Raw genomic sequence first — 22197 nt, 5'->3', positions numbered from 1 at the left:
TAAACTCACCGATTTTTAAATAAATAACACTTTTAACATTAGCATAAATAAATTCCTCGCCGCTAAAAATAAGACATTTATAAAAATAAATATTAAGGCACGACTTTAAAAAATTTTAAATAAAAAAATAAAAAACTTTAACGGCTTAAAAATTACAATCCACGAAAAAGGCTACGATATTTTTACCATATAAAAAAAATAAACTAAAAAACTTAGTCTTTTAAATCTTAAAGCCTTAAATATAATTAAAAAATTCGTTAAATAAAAAACCTAAAAAACGTATATTTTATCAATTTATTAACTTAAAGCTATCTTTAATTACTTAATAACGACCTAACACTTATAACTAAGGCTTAAAGAAGTAAAAGCATTAAATGTTAAAATTAAATAACAATTAAATAATAAAGATTAAAAGCTTAATTATGTTAACCTTAAGCCTTAAAACCTACGCTTATATATTTTTATTAACAAATTATTTACGAATAATTAAAATCTTAACTTATAAATTAATTACATTATTATCTTAAAAATTAAATAAACCATTAATTAAAATAATAAAATATAAATTACTAAAAATATTATCCATTAATCATCCATTAAATATAAACGAATCACATGTAATGTATTAATTAATAAAATCTATAAAATAATTTAAGGCTTTAACGTTAATTACGTTATTTATCACATTTTTAATATTATTTTAAAACGGCTGTCGTTTCTTAAAATTCCCCTTATATTTTACACTAACTCCTTCTCGTTATACCAATACTTAATCCAAATAAAAAACATAAATAAAAAATAATTAATAATTAACTTAATAACTTTTTAACAATTTTATAAAAACTAAAAAATAAATAACATCCGTTAAATTTAAAATAATTATAACCCGGCCGATGTTATAATTAAAATATCTTTAAACGAAATCATAAAAACATTAATAAAAACTAATTAAATTAATCTATAATTAAAAGGATAAATTAAGCGTGAGGTAAACGTAACGTTCGCAATTAATTAATCGTAAAAAAAAAAAAAAATAAATAATAATTATATAATAAAAATATATATTAACGTAATACGTATATGGTTAAAAGAGGTACTTATATAACTTAAATTATATAAAAAGTTAAATCCCCTCCTTACTTTTAAATTTAAACCTCCCTCTTTAAACATTAATATTACACTAATCTCACCCTTATTATTCTTACTTTACTTATTATTTAATTTATCATACGTACATACCTACTAATATTAATATTATTAAAAATTTGTTTTTTAAGGTTTATTTAATATTTATAAAGTTTTTTAATACAATAATACCATTCTTAATTTAGTTAAATACTTTTTTAAATATTAAGTTATTATTTAAAAAAATTATAATTTTACCTTTATATTATATGTTAATCGCTTATAATATATTAAAGATAAAAGGGATATTATATTTTACATGTTAAAATTATTATTTTAAGTGGTTTAACTATTTTACCGTTAATTTATTACCTTTAAAACGATTATATCTTAATAAGTTTAAAATTTAAAAGTAATGTAAGGTAATTATTAGATTAGCCGGAATATTTTAAAATAAAAATAAAATAAAGTTTTCGATATTTAGTTTTTTATTAATATATAAATTTATAAGGTTTATAATAAGGTTTATAAGTAATAATATAAAAAATAGGTTTATTAATATATAATAATTAATTTAATAAGATTAATATTATTAAAATTAATGGAATTAATAAAGTTAATAATAATTAATTTAAGGAATAATTAGATTTAACGTTTTAAATATAAAAGATTTTAAAAAGAGAGAAATAATTAATGAAATAATAAAAATTAAAATAAAGAAAAAAAAATTATAATTAATTTTAATAAATTAGTTAAAAAGATTAAATTAATAAGGTAACTTATTTAAGGACTTTTTAGATATAAATATAAATAAATTAAATTAAATGATTTTTAATAATAATATAATTATTAATAAGCTTAATAAAGTCGATAAAAATTAGTTTAAAAATATTAAAACATTTTTAAAATATTATAATAATATCTTTTACAATAAATTTAAATGAAACGTATAAAACATTAATGAATAATATTTATTTAAAATTAAGAAATAATTTAAACAAAATTACTAAAAAAGATCTATTAGTTTCAAATAAACTATATATTAAAAGAAAGAAAAGGTCTAAGATTAATCCCTGTAGGACAGGCTTTTTACCTATGTCCTCTTATCTTATCTATAGTAGGTGGCACCTGCCATAGTATCTCCTACCTATCTAGTAGTGCAACATTTAAATGGCAACACTGAACACTGAATATTGCACATGTGTGGTCACTGTGGTGTCTTATTCTTGCTCTTACTCTGACTTCCATGCTTTTCACTGCAACGTCCGATTAGTGGAAGTCCCCCAACCACCCAACATCATCATTGTATACCTACATATCTAACCTACATAGTGGTATCTATCACGCTCAACACAATATATAGCAGGTCCATCCGCCGATATATTGTACTACTACTACTACTACTACTACTACTACTACTACTACTACTACTACTACTACTACTACTACTACTACTACTACTACTACTACTACACAAATATAGGCACTACAATGACTACATACTACAAGTAGTATATAATACCTGCCTACCAAATAATATATCTGCCGGGTTTCCCATTAACTACCCCAGGAACAAACATTAATCACCATCATCTATACATAGGTATTCAAGGATACGTGTAATTGACGGGTATGTACGCCGTATGTATGTATGTATGTATGGAAATGGGGCTCTTCTTTAAAAGCTCCTTTCTTCCCGCAAAGCTCGGTCGTCTTTTCCGTCTCGATACCCGTACGTACATAGGTAGGTAGCATAGTAGTACACGGTCTAGATTTGAGCCTATGACCAGTATTGCATACAACATAGACGTAGGTTTCTGGAGACTGGCAGTCTATTAGGTGGACGATGAGGAATTTCAAGATAGCCTCAAGATACAAAAAAAAGGCGTTGGCATCTGAAACCAGTTCTTAGGTATGTAAGCACCTAGTACCTATGTAGATGCGTCCAAGCATGGCGTTGCACCGTTTGTCCGTACGTACCAATGTATGTAGTCCTACATGGTCATTTTACAACATACAACATAAAATACCCGGCAAATTGCAAGCAATTTAAATTAGTAAAACTTTACTAATTTGATATCTGGAAAATCGTCGCTCCGCAACAATTTTGATTTTAAGTACTATTTCTTAATTTTTTTATTTTTTGAAATACTAAACATGTAATCATGCCTCCGGCGGCTCCTGCGGAGTGCTGCTCGCTCCGCTCGGAAAGGAAAACAGATTTAAATCACCCAAATGTTTAATCCAATTAAAAGCCAGCCATTGGCCAGTTTGAGTGGGCACTTTCTTTCACGTACGACATAGTAAGGCAATAGTTACATAACAATCACGTGATGGTAGGTTCCTTTCACATCAGACACCGATTACATAATACTCACGCCAGTGACGACGGGTTCCTTTGGCATGGATTACGTGGTACTCACGTGACGGTCGGAATACCGGCGTAATGGACGGACCGGACTCACACGTGAAAAGAGTAAATTATACTTCCCTCCAGGCCACGTGATATTGTTGAGAATATCAAGTGGCCCCATCTACTAAGCCTAGATCAACCCATGCGCCGGGACTTACTGGTATTAGGGCTGGGATCGGCTCGGCCGGATGGGGAGAAATTGTCGGATTGGGGGGATTCATGGGTATAGGAGGGAGGTTCGGAAAGCCGGTTGTCGGAGGCCGGCTGTATTTGGGAACCGCTTGCGGCGATGGGACTGCCCCAGGGGGGATTTACGGCTGATGGTACATGTTAGCGTCAGGGATAAACCCTCCCGGAAGCTCTGAAAGCTCTCCTGGAGCAGGTCACGGCAGCAGCGGCGGAAGCGCAGCATTCCGGGGCCGGCCGACCCGCCTCGGAATGGGTGTATCAGCCATTAATTCAATGGATCAACTGGGTTGGGGCTGTGTGGCTCTTGAAAAGCTCTTGAAAAGCTCTTGAAAACTCTTGAAAGCCCTTGAAACCTGAAAAGTGGTTGAAAGGAGGAAGAAAAGAATTACAACAGCTTGGGGGTTGAGAGCCCTTATATAGACCGGTCTAGAGCACGCTCCATCAGTACGTACCCCAACCATCCAAGGCAAACAGTTAGGCAAACTAAGCGCTAGTAAGCCTATTGAAATTGAAGCCATCCTATTGGCTCAAATCTGGACCTATTGAGCCGCTAGTAAAAAGTGAAACGTTTGGAGCCAACTTTCAAGCTGTTGATTGATTGGGTGCATCGCTTTTCAGCCCCCAAATCCAGCAAACCACCTTCCACACCACCTTCAACACCACCATGTAAATCAATTATTTCAAATATTTCTTGAAATATTTGATTTAGGTGGTGGTGTTGAAGATGATTAATAAGATGGATTAAATGGATCAAATGGATCAAATGGAAAAAAGTTGAAAAGAAGAAGTTGGAATGGAAGAATTAGAAAAGATGGATTGGATTAAAAAGATGGATTGGATTAGTCAGCTTTGATTATTAAGAATGGAACTGAATGGATGGAATTGAATGGATGGAATTGAATAGAAAGTGGCTGAATTGAGGCTGTGGAGGCTCAGCTCCTTATCTTATCAGTTTCTGCGGGAAACAGAGTCCGAGCTTGAAATTTTCACTCATAGGCACGGCTCCACTACACGATTTTATTAAGTAAAACTTTACATTTAACTCGTCCCTCCTTAGTAAAGTTTTACTAATAAATTCAAGTGCACAAGGTAGAGTTCACAAGGGTCAATTCATGTAATAAAGTGTTTTGTTCATTATCAGAAGTTCCTATTTAGAATAACATCTGCTTCATTCTGAGATGTCCTGGATCGGCAACCTTAAAAGGGGGTATTGTGTCAGAATCATTGGTGCCGCCTGATTTCCGTTCGGTGCCAGGTAACAAGTACCAAAAGGCCAACCGACTGTGACCACGAACGCCTGCTAGCCGGAAACTCTGCCATCCGGCCAGTGCCCCGAGCGAGGAGCAATTAGTCTATCAATACATGCAAATAGTACGAGAATAGTATCCCTTGAGGCATGGTCCTAGTGTAACGACACATAAGAGGGGTGAAGAGATCCGTTCCAGCATAAAGGACATGAAGAAGGTTCGTAGAAGGCATGAAAGGTGAAAATGTAAGATGTGCGAAAGAATGCAGAAATCAATACTGAGTAGTCCATCCCTGGACTCTCTACCAATATCATAACTTTTCCGGAACCGTCGTCAGGATTGAGACCTCATATCGTTCATAAGAGGTCGTAAAGAAGGGTTCAACCGTCATCACCTACGCCTTCTCTTCAGCCTTCTCCTCCTTCTTGCTGCCTTCACCCTCAGAGCTGCCCTGCTGCTTAACATATTCGTCGTAAACAGACATGGCCTCGTCTACCTTGGCTCGAAGAGCATTCTCTTCCTCGATACTGTAAGATGTTAGTGGTGTTTTTGAAAGAATTGGGAATATCTTGACTTACAGGTTGACTAGCTCTGCATTATCCATCTCCAATAGCATGCCCGTGATCTTGCCTGCCAGCTCAGGTTGAATAGCCTGAATCTTGGGGAAGATAAGCTCGCCTAGCATCTGTTTTTGCTGTTGTGGGTTGTTGGACTGAGCTTGTAACTGCGAGTGAAGCAACGACGTAGGCGTTAGGTCATGCTGCATGCTAGGTGCACCTCCAATCGGCTGGTTGGGGATGCCACGTCCACCCTGCGGGGGGAATTGTCCACCCTGGCCATTTCGCTGGTTCATGCCACCACGACCAGCAGGGCCGCCTTGTCGTGGGTTAGGCGGGTAGCCAGGCATTCCACCCGGGCCGCCAGGCATGCCCATATTGGTAGGCATTCCCTGAATGGGCCCACGACCAGCCGGGGCTCCTCGTCCACCTCCCAAGGCAGTTTGCTGCACTTGTGCCATCGCAGCCATGAACTGCGGGTTGCCCGGCTGACCGTATGGAGCACCTGGTGGGAACTGTCCAGGAACGTACATGTTGGGGGGCATTTGTGGTATGGGTCCACCACGACCACCCTGGGGTCCTCCGTAGGCATTTGGGTTGAACTGGCCTGGTCGACCACCCTGAGCGCCTGGCATACCGATTCCGGGGAAAGGCATGCCACGACCAGCTTGCGGGGGGAATCCAGGTTGTTGGCCGGGGGGGTAGAAGACGGAGGGTTGCATGAACTGCTGCGGCATGCCGGCTACCGCCGCAGCTTGCTGCATTCGGAGTTGGTTGCGAGCTTGGATACTAGCCTCAAGCTGGCTCTTTCGAACATCCTTACGCTGCGCTAGAGCGACGTACAGCGGCTTGCTGTTGATCATACGTTGATTCATGTCGCCGACGGCTTTCGTAGCATCGTCAGGGTTGGCAAAGCAAACGAACCCAAAGCCCTTGGACTTGCCAAGCCTCTTATCGCCCTTCTTATCCTTCTTATCGCCTTCCTCCTTATCCTCGTCACCTGAGTCCTTCTGATTCTCCTTATCTTTTCCTTCCTTGTCATCGTCGGACTCGCCGATGCTGTCGCGCATAACCTTGGCCGAAGTGATGGGGCCGAACTCGGAGAACATTTGGCGCAACTTGTCGTCGTCTACATCGTCATCAAGGTTCTTGATGTACAGGTTTACGCCCTGGTATTTACTAGCCTTCTCTTGACGAGCAGCCTCGTATGACTTGCGTAGTTCCTCCTCGCGCTCGTGCTTCTTTTGAGCGCGGCCGACGTAAAGATCTTGGCCGTGGAAATCCCTGTTGTTAAGGTCATCGACCGCTCTGGCGGCAGCTTCATGAGTAGTGAAGTTGACGAATCCAAAGCCACGAGACTTGCCCTCGTTGTCACGAGCCAAAGACGATGAAGTGACGTCTCCAAACTTCTCGAAGAGATCTCGAAACTCGTCATCGGTAACATCAGCTTGAATGTTCTTGACGTAGACGTTGGTGAAGTTCGCCTTCATCTCTTCAAATTTACTCTGGCGATCCTTTTTTGGAATATGGTGACCAACATAGACCTTCTTCTCGTTGAGCAGCATTCCATTAACATGCTTGATAGCTTGAGCAGCGGCCTCGTCAGTCTCGTAATGCACGAATCCGTATCCCTTAGAGTTGCCATTCTCATCCTGAGCGACCTTGCAGCTTAAGATGTTACCAAAAGCGGCGAAGGTGTCGTGCAAGGCCTTGTTGTCAATGGCAGCATCAAGGTTCTTGATGAAGATGTTGCCCTGGCCGCTCTTGCGCAAGTTGGGGTCACGCTGAGACCACATGATGCGGCAAGGACGACCCTTGATCTGGGTGTAGTTAAGCTCCTCGAGAGCGCGTTCGCCATCGGCGGTGGTGTTGTAGTTGACGTACGCATATCCGAGGGAGCGACGGGTGACGGCATCACGGCAAACGCGTATGGAAGCGACCGAGCCAATCTGCGAGAAAAGCTCAAAAAGCATCGCTTCGGTGACGGAAGGGTCAAGCTCGCCAACGTAGAGGGAAGCGGAAGCGGCCGGGTGGGGGGTCTGGGCGGAACTAGGAGTTGGGCCAGCGGTATCAGCCTCGTCGCCTTGACTGTCGGGGGAGACATTGGTGTTGATGGCGGTAGGCTTGGCATCACCGCCATTAAGAGAGGTGTTGCCGAGGTCGGCGGCAAGCTGATCAACAGCGCCGGGGGCAGTAGTAGCAGACATTGCGGTTCGGTTAATTGACTAAAGAAATAAAAATACTGTTAGCGTGATTGATTGCAAAGTGAGATTGTGGCTCGACCTAGCGCAAAGCAAGAGGGGAGTGATCAAGGTCGGTATTTGTTGACTAGACGACTTCTTGTTTATGAAAGTGGATGAAAGGTGGGAGAGGATATAAACGTACTAGTCAAAGCTACAAGAAGAATTATGTTCTTGGGATCGTGAATGGCTACCGCGAGTGAATGAAGACTAGTCGGACAAAGGCAGTCCTCGAGACTTCAAAGAAGGTACTGATGGTTAAAAGATCTAAGGCTACTCGAGCTCCAAGAGAATAAACTATCACGCCGGAAAACGGGTGATGAGTAAATAAGAGCGAGTTGTTGACGAAGATCACCTGTTCAAAGGAAAAAGGTCGAATGCGCGGCAGCGGGGATAGGAAGCCGGAATGAAGTACCTAAAAGGTATTGAGAGTGATGATGGGAAGTGGGATTTTTTTATGTTTTCCGAATTTTTTTGGTGTTTTGGTCTGAAAGAATTTGGCGAGAACAGAAACCCAGTACGAACGATGAAGGACGTACTTTATAACTGAATCTCTTTTTTGGTTTTTTGGAAATTTTTTGGGGGGGACGAGCTGGCGGATAAAGTTGTCAAGTCGTTAGAAAAAAAAAGGGAAGAAGAGAAGAGAAGAGGGTCCAGTCCTTTCTTTTAGAGATCTTGAAGATTTTTTGTGCCTCTTGGTCGCGATTAACCACACAAAAAATTTCAACCATAAAAAGAAGCGGGTCTAACTTAAGCTACCGTAGGTGCTACTACTAGTAGATAAATTTTAGAAAAGTATGATCGATGATAGTAGACTAGGGTAGGTACCTACTATGTATACCTACATATATCCATCGATATGTACCTACGTAGATGCATGTAATACCTCCCAAATCATCACTGATCAATCTGTACCTGCCTAGTTTCGGTACTTTAGGTTCGGCAAACTTTACATGTATGCCTAAGATAAGGTACCCACGATGGTCAAGTACGGGAAAACATCTACTCATGTAAATAGGGCCAATCATATTTAGACGAAGTAGCGTATGCGTGTATGCGTGTATGCGTGTATGTATGGTAGACATCCATGTTAGTCATCTCAGTACATTATGTACATAGTAGCAATGTAGCATCACACATGGCAAAATTTAAAGCTTGGAAAGGGGAAACTAACATTACATACTAGGGAAGCATTTGAATATGGTCGAACTACATATGTATACCTAGTATCTATGCTTTGCAGGAGGGTAGTTGCATACTATGTGCAAATAAGGATGGGCTAGTTGTAAGTGAGAGGGCAAGATTAAGTAACTAAATTTATTCGTAAATGTTTATCCGGAAAGTGAGAGTGTGCAAATCTTGGCTGAAGGGTTGGGGAATGTTTGTTTAATAGCTTCGCTTCCGTGAAGATGAAGGCCGCTTTCGATCCGAATGGGGGTTGTGTTGTTTGAAACCAAAAATAATATCAGCACTGTCGCCGTCGCCAGCATTGATTTAATGTACAGAAATATCGTCTATCATGTCCAGCCCATCCAATCCAGGTCCTATAATCTTAATCAACATATCACTAAATAGCCTGATCAAAGGCCTTTCTATTGATACTGACCGTAGCCCCTCCCGGTCCGGAATGGTTGAGATATGTAAGGAAACACACGGGCCGGGTACCGCGAAATGTGGGCCCACGTGACCACCCGGATCGCATACACTGTAGTAGGTCCTTTGGATATGCCTTGAATGTCTCTACCATCAGAGCACCTGAAGGTGTCGGACTATACGCAATCAATTTGTCTGATTGAGGCGATCAAATTGATTGTAATTTCACACTTTGTGATTTTGTATGAATGGGTGGTTGCGGGTGGGAATATATTGCAATACGCGAGCCAGCTTAAACAAGTACTTTTACTACTAGTACTACGCATTCAGTCTTACTCTACATTTAAGTTAAAATATTAAACACTATTTGGATGAAATATATCGGTAAGAAATAAGCAAACGAAAGTGGAATAATTAAGGGGAGTAACAAGCGGTGACGCTTTCCTAAAAGCTTAAATAATATGTTATTAAAAGATAATGTGGGAATTGTGGGGAATAGTCACGTGACCCATATGGTTTGTGCCTATATTTGTAGCTTATTTTAATAAGGAAAGGATTTTCGATCCTTTCCATTTTACTTAATAATTTTAACTATATTTATAATTTTAATCTTTTATTTATAACTTATCGTAATTACGAAACCATTTTATTTATTTTAACATTAATTAATGGTTAATAAGATAAATTAATTATAAATAATAAGGAGATTTATATCGAATAATATTATTAATAATATTAAAATAAAAAAAAACGAAGACTTATAACTTTAAATTTAATTGGAAATTCCTGGATAAAAAATTTCATTTAAAATTTTTAAATTAAAACTTTTCAAAATTTGCAATTATTATAAGTATGGGAATTTTATATTAATTTGAAAATTTTAAAGCGTTATATTATATTTACGTTTATAAGTTTACGTTTATTATATATAAAAAGATTAAACCGAGATTTATTAATAAATATTTAAGGCGTCGTATTATATTTATATTAATAATATTCGAGAATATTATGAGAAAGCTTTTTATATAAATAATTTAATTAATGATTTTTTATTAAGTTATAAAACGACGTTTACTTTGATAAAATTTAGTTAATTTTTTTAATTAAATTAAAAACTTACTTAAATTAAAAGCTTACCTAAGTTAATATTTATTTAAGTCGATTTATTTAAAAAATATAATTAGGAATAAACTTTTAAAACGATTATATTATATTTTAATAATTAAGTATTTATATATTATTTAAAGTCTTGTTATTTACACCTTATTAAATTACTATTAAAGCTTATCCGTATTTTAATATATCTAGAACTAGCGTTTAAAGGCCATTAATTTAAACTTTCTCGTTAACTTTAATTAAAAGATTTAACATAATTTCCAATTTAAGACTTAAATTGAAATGCATCTTATATTATTTAAATCAGCTTAATTAAACAATTTAAATAATATATGTTTTAAATTAATGCGATCGGTGGTTGCGAAATTATTTAAATTTAAAGATTAAATAACACCTTAAAAATGGTATAAGCTTAAATGGTCCGTGCACCACTTTAGGTCAGCTAGCGCCACATTAGCGGCAAAACGTTTATTTCACTCTTTTTTAAATAACTTTATAATTATCGATCGTATTAATTTAAAATATATATCGTTTAAAAGCTTTAATTAAGACGGCTGTAACGATCTTAAATGCATTATATTATAATCTTTAAATAAAAAGTTATTAAGGGTTATATGTTTAAGGCTAGCTAAAAAGCTTAAACTAACAGCCCTTAAACGCTAATTTCTTATATATTAAGATGCGGATAAGCTCCGATAGCAATTTTATAAGATGTAAATAATAAAACTTATTATTTATTTTATAAACCTTAACCTTACATTACCTCGCGTTAATACGCGATTATATTATTAAAAAATTTTTTATTAACTTATAATTATACTTTTTATGCTTAAACTTATTATCTTAGGTTATACTTTTTTTTATTACTTATAAAGTTTTTTTTCTTATAAAAGTTTTTCTTAAAAACTTAAACTTATAAATATAAACTTAATTATATTAACGTTTATTTATTTTTTTATAACATTTATACTTAACTTTTTATTATTATTATACTTAATATTTACTTATTATAATAAGCTTTATACGTTCGTTATTTTACATATTACATAAGTAATTACTAAAATAACGGGCTTTTTTAAGAAAAAAAAAAGATAAGTTATTATTTTAACTTTAAAGTTAAATCTTAAACGAAAATATAGCCGTTTAATATAAGATATATATATTAAAAACGAATATAACGATAAAAAGGTGGATTTAAAAGATATTAACGAGTTAAATGCTTTAACGTTAAATATATATTATACGGAAATATTTTTAATATATAATAATAACTTTTATGATAAAAACTTTTAAAAAAAATATTAAGTCGATTTTAATGGTTAAAAAGTAAAACATTTCAATAAATTAAATTAAATATTAAAGTTAAAAATAATTAACTATTTTTTTAAGTATGGTATACGAACTTTTAATCGTGTTTTTATCGAGAAATTTAAAAGGGTTATTAATATAAAAGAATTTTTTATATTATTAAAAAATAAGGCTACGAACGTAAATACAAAGTATTTTATAATATTTGTTTTTATAAAAAACCTTAGTTATTAAAGGAAGCTATAATAAGATACGAAAAATATAAGTGATATTAATTTAAAACGATTTTTTAAAAAAAATAATTAAAGTGAAGTTTTAAAAACTTATAAACGATAATTTATAAGATTAAATTAAAGCATTTTAAAAGTTAAGGTAATTATTGTTATTTTAATTTTTAATGTAAATAAACAAGCTAGTTTAAATAAATTAAGTGGTTTATTTATTTTAAATAATTAAATTAAATAAAATCTAACTTTAATTTTAATTTTAAGTTTAAAATTAGGTTTAAGTTTAAATTAAGGTTAAAAACTTATTATATTTAATTAATTCTTTAATTATAATAATAATTACCCTTCATTTAATAATATAATTACTTTTTAATAAAAATTAATTATAAGTCTTTCGATTTTATAATATAACTTATAATCTTTTAATCCTTTAAATATAAACTTAAGTTTTTAATTAAAAATAACTAATTAAGTTTAAGATAATTAAAATAATTAAGGATGAAATAATTAAGGAAATTAAAGTAATAACTAATTAATAATCTTTTTTAAATAAAAATTATTATATAAATTATAACTATTATATAAATTATAAAATTTATAGGCGATTACCGATTTTATTAAAATGTATAATAATGATAAAATTAAATTTAGTGGTGATAAATATAATATCTTTAACAAAAAAATAAAAATCTTTAAGGATATATATAATAAAGCTAAAGTTTTATTTTTAAGTTATGTTATTATTTATTTAATTATGTTAAAAAACCGTGTCTTATAATATTATTATAACTAAATTGCTTAAAAAAAACTTACTTAAGAGTAAATAGTTATTAAAATTAAAAGTTTTTTTTATATTATCGAAAATTAATAAATGTATATATATAAATAAAGAATAACCACGATTTATATTATAATAAAAAAAAATTCTAATAAAGATTTACTTACTTGCCTTAATATATTAATTAAATATATTTAACGTTTTTAAAAAAGACTATTAATCGATTATATGGAAAATATTAACTTAAAAAATAATATAATTAACGTTATCTAAAGTTATTTAACTTTTAATATTATTATTTTAAAATTATTTGTTATATTTAAAAGTATTTACTTTAATTTTTACAGTGTAGCCGGAATTATTTATCGTTATAATATTTATAATTTATAATATTACGTATTTAACGATTAATATTAAATCGATTAAATATATAGGAATAATAATAAGTTTTAAAAAAACTATCATCTTAAAAATGCCTAATTTAAACGCTATTATAATAACTAATAAGGTAAGAAAAATAAGAAATACTTTATTTACGATAAGTTTAATTATTAATTAACGAAGTATTTAATAAGTGAACGTAAAACTAAAAAAAATAAATAGCATCGCTACGTTTAAAAAGTTGGAAAAAGAGATATGAATAAAGATTTTACTACTTTTCTCTTAAATTATAAGGAAATTAATATCGTTATAAGCGATAATGGAGAATAAAACTAAGTTAATTTTAACTTATAATATGTTACTTACGAAAATTAAGACAATATTTATAACAATAATAAATAAGAACTAATTTTTTTAACATAATATTTAACTTAATATAATATTATTAATAGCGAAAACATTGCTAACATTTTTGCAAATTAAGTAACAATGTATACTTTTATTAAAATTAATTTATTTAATAACAACGATTTAAAAAAAGCAACGGCCGCAATCTTTTATAAGATTTTTAAAGTATTAATTACATTTTACTTAAAAAACTAATATATAAACGTCTTTTAAGGTATATTTCTTAATATAAGAATAACTAAAATATTATTAAGCGGTAAATCTTAATTAAAAGTTTTATAACGAATTTATTTAAGTATCCGATTTAATACAACTATTATTAATTAATATATAATTTATTTTAAGGATAATTTAAAATAATAAAATCTAAGTATAACATAAGTTTTAATATTATTTAAAATAATTTCGTTTTAAATTATACTTATAAACATTTCTTTTTTATTTTATTTAAACGATATAGATTAATTAGGGATATATTTTAATAATATAAAAAACGTACTTATTTATAAAAATAAAAATTATTTTATTATTTGCAAATAAGGCCATCCATAATTCTTAATAAAACGAGAATATTTTATTACTTATTATTATTTAATAAAAAAGGAATTACGTTAAATATATTGACGATTTAACCATTTAATAATTAAACGTTTTTATAATGTTTTTATAAAAGTTAAATATAATAATGTTGATTTTAAAATTATTAAGAAAATTATTAAATATTATCACTAATGTTAATTACATAATAATATATTAAGAAAATTTAAATTTACCGTTAAAAATGATATTAATTTTAATTATACGATATATATTAACGTTATATATATTAATAATCGATTGGTATTTTACGTTGTTAATAAGGTAACTTTATTTTAAGTTATTAAGTTTTTAAAAAATATATTTATAAAATAAGTTTAAGATATTTTAAGAATAATTTAAATCAATATTTATTTAAGATTATTTAATAATTTAATATTTAATGTAGGTACGAATTTTATAGTAAATAAGTTTAAAATAAACGTAAAAACCCTCGCTATTTTAATAAAAGAAATTCTTATAAAGGTATATAACTTCATCGGTAAATTAAAACAATACTATAAACCGTTAAAACGCGTTTACGAAGTTATTTTTAAAGATATAAAAAAATATCGTATAAAATTATTTTACATTTTATAAATAGTTATGAAAGCTGTTAACGATATAACAAGATTCGATAGTTTAGTTTTAATATTACTCGTCTTTAAGGTATATTCACAATTAATTAAAAGCTTATTACTTATATCATCGTTACACTAATAAACTATCGCTATTAAAAAAGTTATAATAAAAGTTCGAAAATTAAAAATATAACGATAAATAAGCGAAACGCTCGATATATAAAACGGTTTAAATACGTTAAGCACTTTTAACTTTTTTTTATAATTAAAAGTTTAAATGTTTCAAGAAAATAAAAGCTGGAAAAGACTTTATAAGTTAATAACATAAAACGGTGAAACGTGTATTATTTAAATCAACGATAAATTCGTTAAATTTAAAATAATTATCGTAAAGCCTTATCACTACGATAAAATTACGTATATTTCGATTAAATTTAAATTTAAAAGTAAATTAAAGGATAAAAACGATTTAAATAAATACGTTTTAAAGTAAGTATTAAAACGAGATTTAAAACTACGCGTATTTAAAAGAAAATAAGGACGTCCTTATGGTAATAAAAATAAGTTAAAGGAGAATATTATTAATATAACTTAAAAAGAAGTTATCGATAAATAATTATCGATATAACTTTATAATAAAGGTAAGATTATTATATTAAGATAATTATTTAAAACTTTTAATGTTTAAGAAATTAAAGGCTTAATTAAATAAGGCGTATTTTTATTTAAAAAATATAATTATATTAAATATGATAATATTTAAATATTTAATTCACAAATTATTTATGAAATTAAAGGTAAAGTAATGGATAATTTATATAAGAAATTAAGACTTATTATTTAAGGATATAATGACGTGGGAAAACGAGTGATATTAACTTAATTATTAACGATTTAACAAGTAAGTTAATAAGTGATTACAGCTTTTATTTTTACGTTATTATAAAAAAATATAATTATTTAATTATGTGACGTTACGTAAGTATATATATAATTTAATACGTTTTTTAATTGTAAGTTTTTAGCATGATTATTTATTGAATTTATTTTAAAATATTTAAAAGGTATTATTATAGTAATTTTTAAACCGGTTTATAAAATTATTAAAGCCGGAATATATTAATAAGTTATTTACTTTAAGTATTATTAAAAACGATTTAATATAAAAACCTTAACTTATAACTTTTATTTATTTATTATGAAATTAAATAAATGTTTTAATTTAATTAATATATAAATTAATAACATTTTTAATGTTTTCGATAAATAATTTAACCGTTTTAAAAACGAAGAATTAAAAAAAGTTAAGCTTTTAACTAAGCTTAAAACTTACCTTATTGATAAAAAACCTTTAATTTTTAATAGTTATATTTTATTTAAAAATATAAACGGATTATTATATTTACGTTAAAAAAAGTAAGGAAAGAAAATTATTTTTATTAAAAAGTTTATTAACGATATTACTTAATAATATATCCGATAAAAAGCTTATAACGTTTATATTATTATCATATGTTAATTAAAAATAACTTATAATATATTTAAGGTAATATAACATAAAAAGCTTAGGAAGGACGAGATTATTTAATTAAATAATAGATTTTAATAATAACTTAAGAACTTAAATAAAGGATTTTAATACGTTTTTTTTAATTTCTTAAATGTTAAACTATTTTTATTTATAAACGAATTCTTTGCGAATAATAAAAACTTAAGCTCGTAAATAAGTTATATAATTATTTTTAAAAACGAATTAACGAATAACGACGCGATAAACAACAAATTTTTCAAGGTAAAGGGTAATTTAATATATTAAAGTTCGATAAAATGTTAAAAAGTTATTAAAAGTGTTTTTACTAATAAAATATACGCGATAATTTATAATATTAATATAAAAATTACTTTTAACGAAACCTTTATAATAATTTTAAACTAATAAAGCATTTTATTAACGGTTTTAATCGTGGTTTATATTAACTTTTTTTTTTATATAAATGCTTAATTAAATTAGGTATTATTAAAGAAAAAAGGTTAATAATTAATATTATATTATTACGTTAATTATACAAATGCCGGGAAATTATAAAGATTTAATAAATTTAAGGAAAGGATAATTTAACTAATATTATAATTAAAATAAAGGCTAATAAAGCATTAAAGACATTTATTAATATTAATTATTTTACGTTACAATTATAAGGATAGGTTAAAAAAAGTTAATATATTAAAATAAAAATGGGAATAAAGTGATAAACGAAAATAATAAACATAAGAAAAGAAAAAATAACTAATGTGGGAATTATAAGAAATAATTACGTGACCCATATAATTTATGCTTATATTTATAACTTATTTTAATAAAAAAAGAATTTTCGATTTTTTCTATCTTATTTAATAACTTTAATTATATTTATGATTTTAACCTTTTATTTATAACCTATCGTGATCATGGAATTATCTTATCTGTTTTAATAGATAAGCATGGGAAGTTTAATTTATAATATGTATTAAAACTAATGAAATATAACTAGCGTAATCACATGCATGGTGTTAGATAAGGCTCTTTTCCCTTGTTAGGTAGGTTAGGTTTTGGTTGCAATTATGTAACCTAGGTGATTTTGCTATCTTATCAGAATGTTCAAGTTGTCTGTCATTGAGGGGCACCCCGCCTTCCGTAACCCATTTCTGCCTAACGTACTGCGTACTACTGCGTGGATGTATGGATGTATTGTACAATACATACAGTACCTAGTAGCACCTACCATAGCTCTTTTAGCGCTAAGACACAACATGAAAGCCCTGTTACATACCAAGTTACCGGTTCAATTAAAGTTGTTGGTGGCGCCTGAAGTGTACCTATATTATCAAGCTTTACATAGAAGGTGACAGAACTTTTATTCAATATTCATTGTGAATTGAAGAGCGCCGTTGACGCTACGTACCTACGCACTGACCTAATGTCGAAATCCATCAACGGTCAAGTAAGTGCCTTCAACATTGAATGTTCCACATGTGCAGATGCACATCCAACATTGAGTACCTATGTAATTGAGTACCTAATTGAGTACCTAATTGTTACCAGGGGACAATTTCTTACCTAGTACCTAAACAGCAGTTAGTTACCTACCTACCTACTTCAACAACGGTCGAACAACCTTGCCTTCAAACATTCAATGTTCCCGACGTTTACGCAAATGCGCATAAGTTGTATGCGCAGACACCGGATTTATAACCAACTCTACCACTGACTACATCAGCCTGTCTTGACAGCGCATTTTGTTCTCACTTTCACCTCCATCGCCATCCTAACTCTCTTTGCCAACTACCCCCGGCGCCTCTATTCCTCTTCGTCCGCTACCTTGTAGTCATTACGTCAAGTTCAACGGCTCACAACCTCCTGCCTACCAACCTACCTACACAACCTCGTAATAACTACACCATGTCGATTTGCACAACGTGACAAAGAAAGAGCACCATCTGCTACACATATTCGACGGCATCCCTAGCTAGTTTGATGAAATAATCAGCCAGCACTCGAATTTGACTCGCGTATTGGAACAGCAGTCTAGGATTCGAGTGTTCAATATGTTTCCAACATTTACCGGCACTTCGAGGCGGCCTCGGAATGTCAACTTAAGCGGCCAGCGAACCACAAACCCTTGGGGTACTTCGAGTTGGTCTCCCTCTGCTTCCGGTGCCTCCAAGACCGTTGCACAAGCTCAAGCCGAACGTGAAAAAAGGCAGAGGGAACGTGACGAGCTTAACGCCGCCAAGAGACTCCAGAGAGTATGGAGACGCCACAGGGAAATACAAAGTTTCAAGCACATTTGCCGAGAAGATTTTGATGCTTTATATAGCCAACCTAATACCAGTTGTCATTCAACTCGAATTGCCAATGCTTTGCCCCTCCTAGTCGTACTCTTCGATCCAGCACGAACGGAAGACCAGCAACGTCTAGATCTGTTCATTGGGAATCTCACCATCTTGGGATCAAATTCCTCGAATTTTGACGTAGTTACTCCAGAGTCCTGGGACCGGCTGGCACGCCTGCTTGTAGAAGCTTTGGAAAGGTACGTACATGCTCGATGCTATGAATACTGGTCACATATCATATATCATTTACTCATACATCCCTTGTTTAATAGTCGCTCAGCTATTTCATCCCAAGAAATTCTCGGCATTTTGATCGATCTTGTCAGAAGAAGACCAACTTCTATCCTTCCAATCTCGAGTCGATATTATCAACTCCTGTCCAGATACTTTGAGCAAAGTAGTCACGTGGGTGTTCCAGCCAAGCTACAAGAAATTCTTACAGATGCGGTCACTGTGCCTTTGGTATCAAATTCTCGACAAGGTCAGTACATATATTATTCACAGCCTAGCGAGGTCCAAATCATCATAGGCACTGAGGGTGGGCAACGCGGCGTTCGCTTTGACTTCCACTCTCTCTACATTTTTCATAAAGTGCATAGCTAACAACTTATAGAACCACATACCCGTAAAGCATATCAAGCGTTTGCATTCTCTTTCTTAACTTCCTCAGGCCTACGATTCTTTCAACAGAATCCTCAACAGATCGCATGTTTGGTAGACCTCGAAGAATTATCCCAGAGTGTGATCGACGTCTACTCAGAACGAGAACACATCACCACGATATCAAAGAATGGCTCTTTATGGCTCCTGGCCCATTTCATCGCCTTGAACAGAGCAGCTCCTACTTCACAGGGATCCAAATATCTTGAAGCACTCTACCTCCAGTTGTCTATTCTTGTGGACGATATTCGAATACGATATAGCCGGCATAGCAGCGCCGATGAAGCTAATAATGATGACGATAAAGAGCTCATCAAACGTGAGGATGAGAACGATGATTCCACTCCTTTTGCTACTTGGATCCTTAATCAACTTGATTTCCTCGTAGATGAAGACGGCATTTCGGAACTTCTGAGCCGATTTACCTCGTTAGTATTTCTTGGAAGCCCGAGACATTGTACACATATGCTAACATGATATAGAACGGCGCTGTCTCCTGGCCGTCTCTCTGAGGATGCAAGTCTCCTTGCTGGTTATACATTAGTATTGTTGAGATGCTTCCCCAGCCATAGTGATGACATCAAGATGCGCCTTTTCCAGGGTGACATTTCCACGATTGACACGTTAACTGCTACCTCAACACCATCTGTCAAGTATTTCTGGAAAGCTGCTTCAAATACTGATATTTTCAAGAATATTGCGCATCCCAAAGCCCAACAGCAGCCTAACTTGGTTGTGACGCTTCTCCGTCCAGATCCTGCAGGCCATCAAGAGTGGCGGACCATATTACTATTCCTTGAACTATACAACTTTCTTCTAAGAGTCACTGATGACGAAGATTTCCTACCCGCAGAGAGCCAGATCTCATCAGAGCAGAGCCCTGCAACTTTACGAATACGTTCAAGCAGTCTTAATCTGAACGAGTTAAAGCAATTGATCAACTTCCTCAAAAGTCTATCATTCCCATTATATTATAATCTACCTGCCATCATGCCGTCAACCTCAAGGCCACCTCGGTTGAACAGTCTTATGGGCATCAGCTCCACAGGAACAAATACGCAAGAGGAAGAAGCCAAGACGGGGCAGTCATCATTCGCTGGCATCATTGGGATGGATGTTTTGAGCTTGAGGAGCGCGTCAACAACTACTATACGGTCATTATACGAAAGAGACTCTCGTCGACATTTTCTCCCCAAGGACTTCTGGTTGATGACCTCGAAGTTTGACATGGATGGTTTTATCTCGGCCGTTGTCTTAGAAGAGCAGCAAAAAGACCAAATAGAGGAAGATGAGGGAGATGAGGATGCTTCAGATACCTCAGATGAGGAAGGGCTTGATACTTTCCATACCTTCACAGGACAACGCCTATCGCGCGCAGCACAGATAGAGAAACGTCGTCGTTTGCGAAGAGTTCAGCGCGAACAATTGTTAGCCCAAGTTGGGCCAAAGTTAGAAATTCTCCGCAACATGCCATTCGTCATTCCCTTCGAGGTTAGAGTACAAATATTCCGTCAATTCGTATACCTTGACAAGTCTAAGCGTCGAGGAGGCCATGTTGATCCAGATCGATGGCGTCTATCGGTGATATCAGGAGAAGGTGGGTTTAATAACCCTTCAGCACGAGGGAGGGATATACTTGGTCGTCATTCGGCTCGGGTCAAGCGCGGAAGGGTATTCGATGACGCGTACGAGCAATTCTATTCGCTTGGTGAGGGACTGAAGGAACCCATTCAGATAGCGTTTGTTGATCAGTTCAACCAGCTTGAAGCTGGAATCGATGGCGGCGGTGTTACGAAAGAATTTCTCATCAGCGTCACCGACGAAGCTTTCAAGCCTGGCTCGGCCGGTCACAACCTCTTCGTTACCAATAGTCAAAACCTACTATACCCGAATCCAACTGTGTTTGATGACCTCGCCGAGGCCCTCCGCTATATGGGGTATTCAGAAGGCGATGCTAAGTGGAAAGAGAACGTGACAGATCTTGCTAAACGTTACGAGTTCCTCGGTCGGGTGGTAGGAAAGTGCATGTACGAGGGCATCCTGATTGACAAGGCCTTTGCAGGTTTCTTTCTCCTGAAGTGGTCAGTGTCAGGGCAAGGCTCGCTGACGGACTACCGTGCAAACCTGAATGACTTGCGAGATCTAGATCCAGAACTTTATCAGGGTTTGATCAGTCTCAAGAATTACCCAGGAGAAGTAATTGATCTTTCACTAGATTTCACCATCACAGACCAGATCTCGGGGCCTCTAGGCGAGGAACGCACGCTCACTCGGCCTCTCTGCAAAAATGGTGCAGATATTCCCGTCACCAACACGAATCGCCCCCTATACATTTCATATGTCACGAATCATCGACTCGTAGCGCAGCCCTATAGACAGACTAAGGCTTTCCTTAAAGGCCTCGGGTCTATTATCAATCCCGCTTGGCTTTCGATGTTTAACCAATCCGAGCTCCAGCGGCTCGTTGGTGGTGATAGCTCGGAGATTGACATTAACGACCTACGTCAAAACACTCAATATTCAGGTCTATATGCCCTTGGAGATGACGGCCTAGAACATCCGACTATCTTGATGTTCTGGCAGGTTATGCAGGAATTCCAAGACTCGGAGCGCAGAGAAGTGCTCAAGTACGTCACATCGACACCGCGAGCACCGTTGCTAGGTTTCTCGCAGCTCAGCCCCCATTTCAGTATTAGAGATGGCGGAACCGACGAAGAAAGGTTGCCTAGCACTAGTACATGTGTCAATCTCCTCAAGTTACCACGCTACACCTCAAAAGAGACGCTGAAAAGTAAGCTTCTCTACGCTATTCAATCGGGGGCTGGTTTCGATCTAAGCTAGAGGACGGTCGCAGCGGTTTGTCGTATGGCAATGCTCAAGATTAACGACAGAAGCTAATACCATGTTATCAATCTTGTCCTTTGG

General features: G+C 33.4%; 2 protein-coding genes across 2 annotated transcripts; one reads left to right on the top strand and one right to left on the bottom strand.

Moving 5' to 3' along the window:
• Window positions 1–4805: 4805 nt before the first annotated feature.
• Window positions 4806–8158, bottom strand: GGS25DRAFT_242875 (polyadenylate binding protein). Its single transcript, XM_049257131.1, has 3 exons — window positions 7917–8158; window positions 5553–7859; window positions 4806–5501 (listed from the first exon to the last, which is right to left on the bottom strand). The coding sequence occupies exons 2-3, from the start codon at window positions 7736–7738 to the stop codon at window positions 5369–5371; spliced, it is 2319 nt and encodes a 772-aa protein (XP_049117994.1). The 5' UTR covers window positions 7739–7859; window positions 7917–8158; the 3' UTR covers window positions 4806–5368.
• Window positions 8159–18324: 10166 nt separating this feature from the next.
• GGS25DRAFT_530974 (uncharacterized protein) lies at window positions 18325–22197 on the top strand (the record flags this gene model as incomplete). The annotated part of the gene is made up of 4 exons (XM_049265446.1): window positions 18325–18809; window positions 18885–19093; window positions 19226–19700; window positions 19755–22197. The coding sequence occupies 4 exons, from the start codon at window positions 18325–18327 to the stop codon at window positions 22111–22113; spliced, it is 3528 nt and encodes a 1175-aa protein (XP_049117993.1). The 3' UTR covers window positions 22114–22197.

This window comes from Hypoxylon fragiforme (genome assembly GCF_022984875.1).
Source record: "Hypoxylon fragiforme strain CBS 206.31 chromosome Unknown GGS25scaffold_4, whole genome shotgun sequence".
Lineage (NCBI taxonomy): Eukaryota > Fungi > Ascomycota > Sordariomycetes > Xylariales > Hypoxylaceae > Hypoxylon > Hypoxylon fragiforme.
The sequence above is the reverse complement of the archived record's forward strand: the minus strand, read 5'-3'. Positions and strand labels throughout refer to the sequence as shown.

Coding starts and splice junctions, on each gene's coding strand:
- GGS25DRAFT_242875 (XM_049257131.1), bottom strand. CDS start 7,738: ATGTCTGCTACTACTGCCCCCGGCGCTGTTGATCAGCTTGCCGCCGAC. Junction 5,502..5,552: donor AATGCAGAGCTAGTCAACCT/GTAAGTCAAGAT, acceptor AACATCTTACAG/TATCGAGGAAGAGAATGCTC.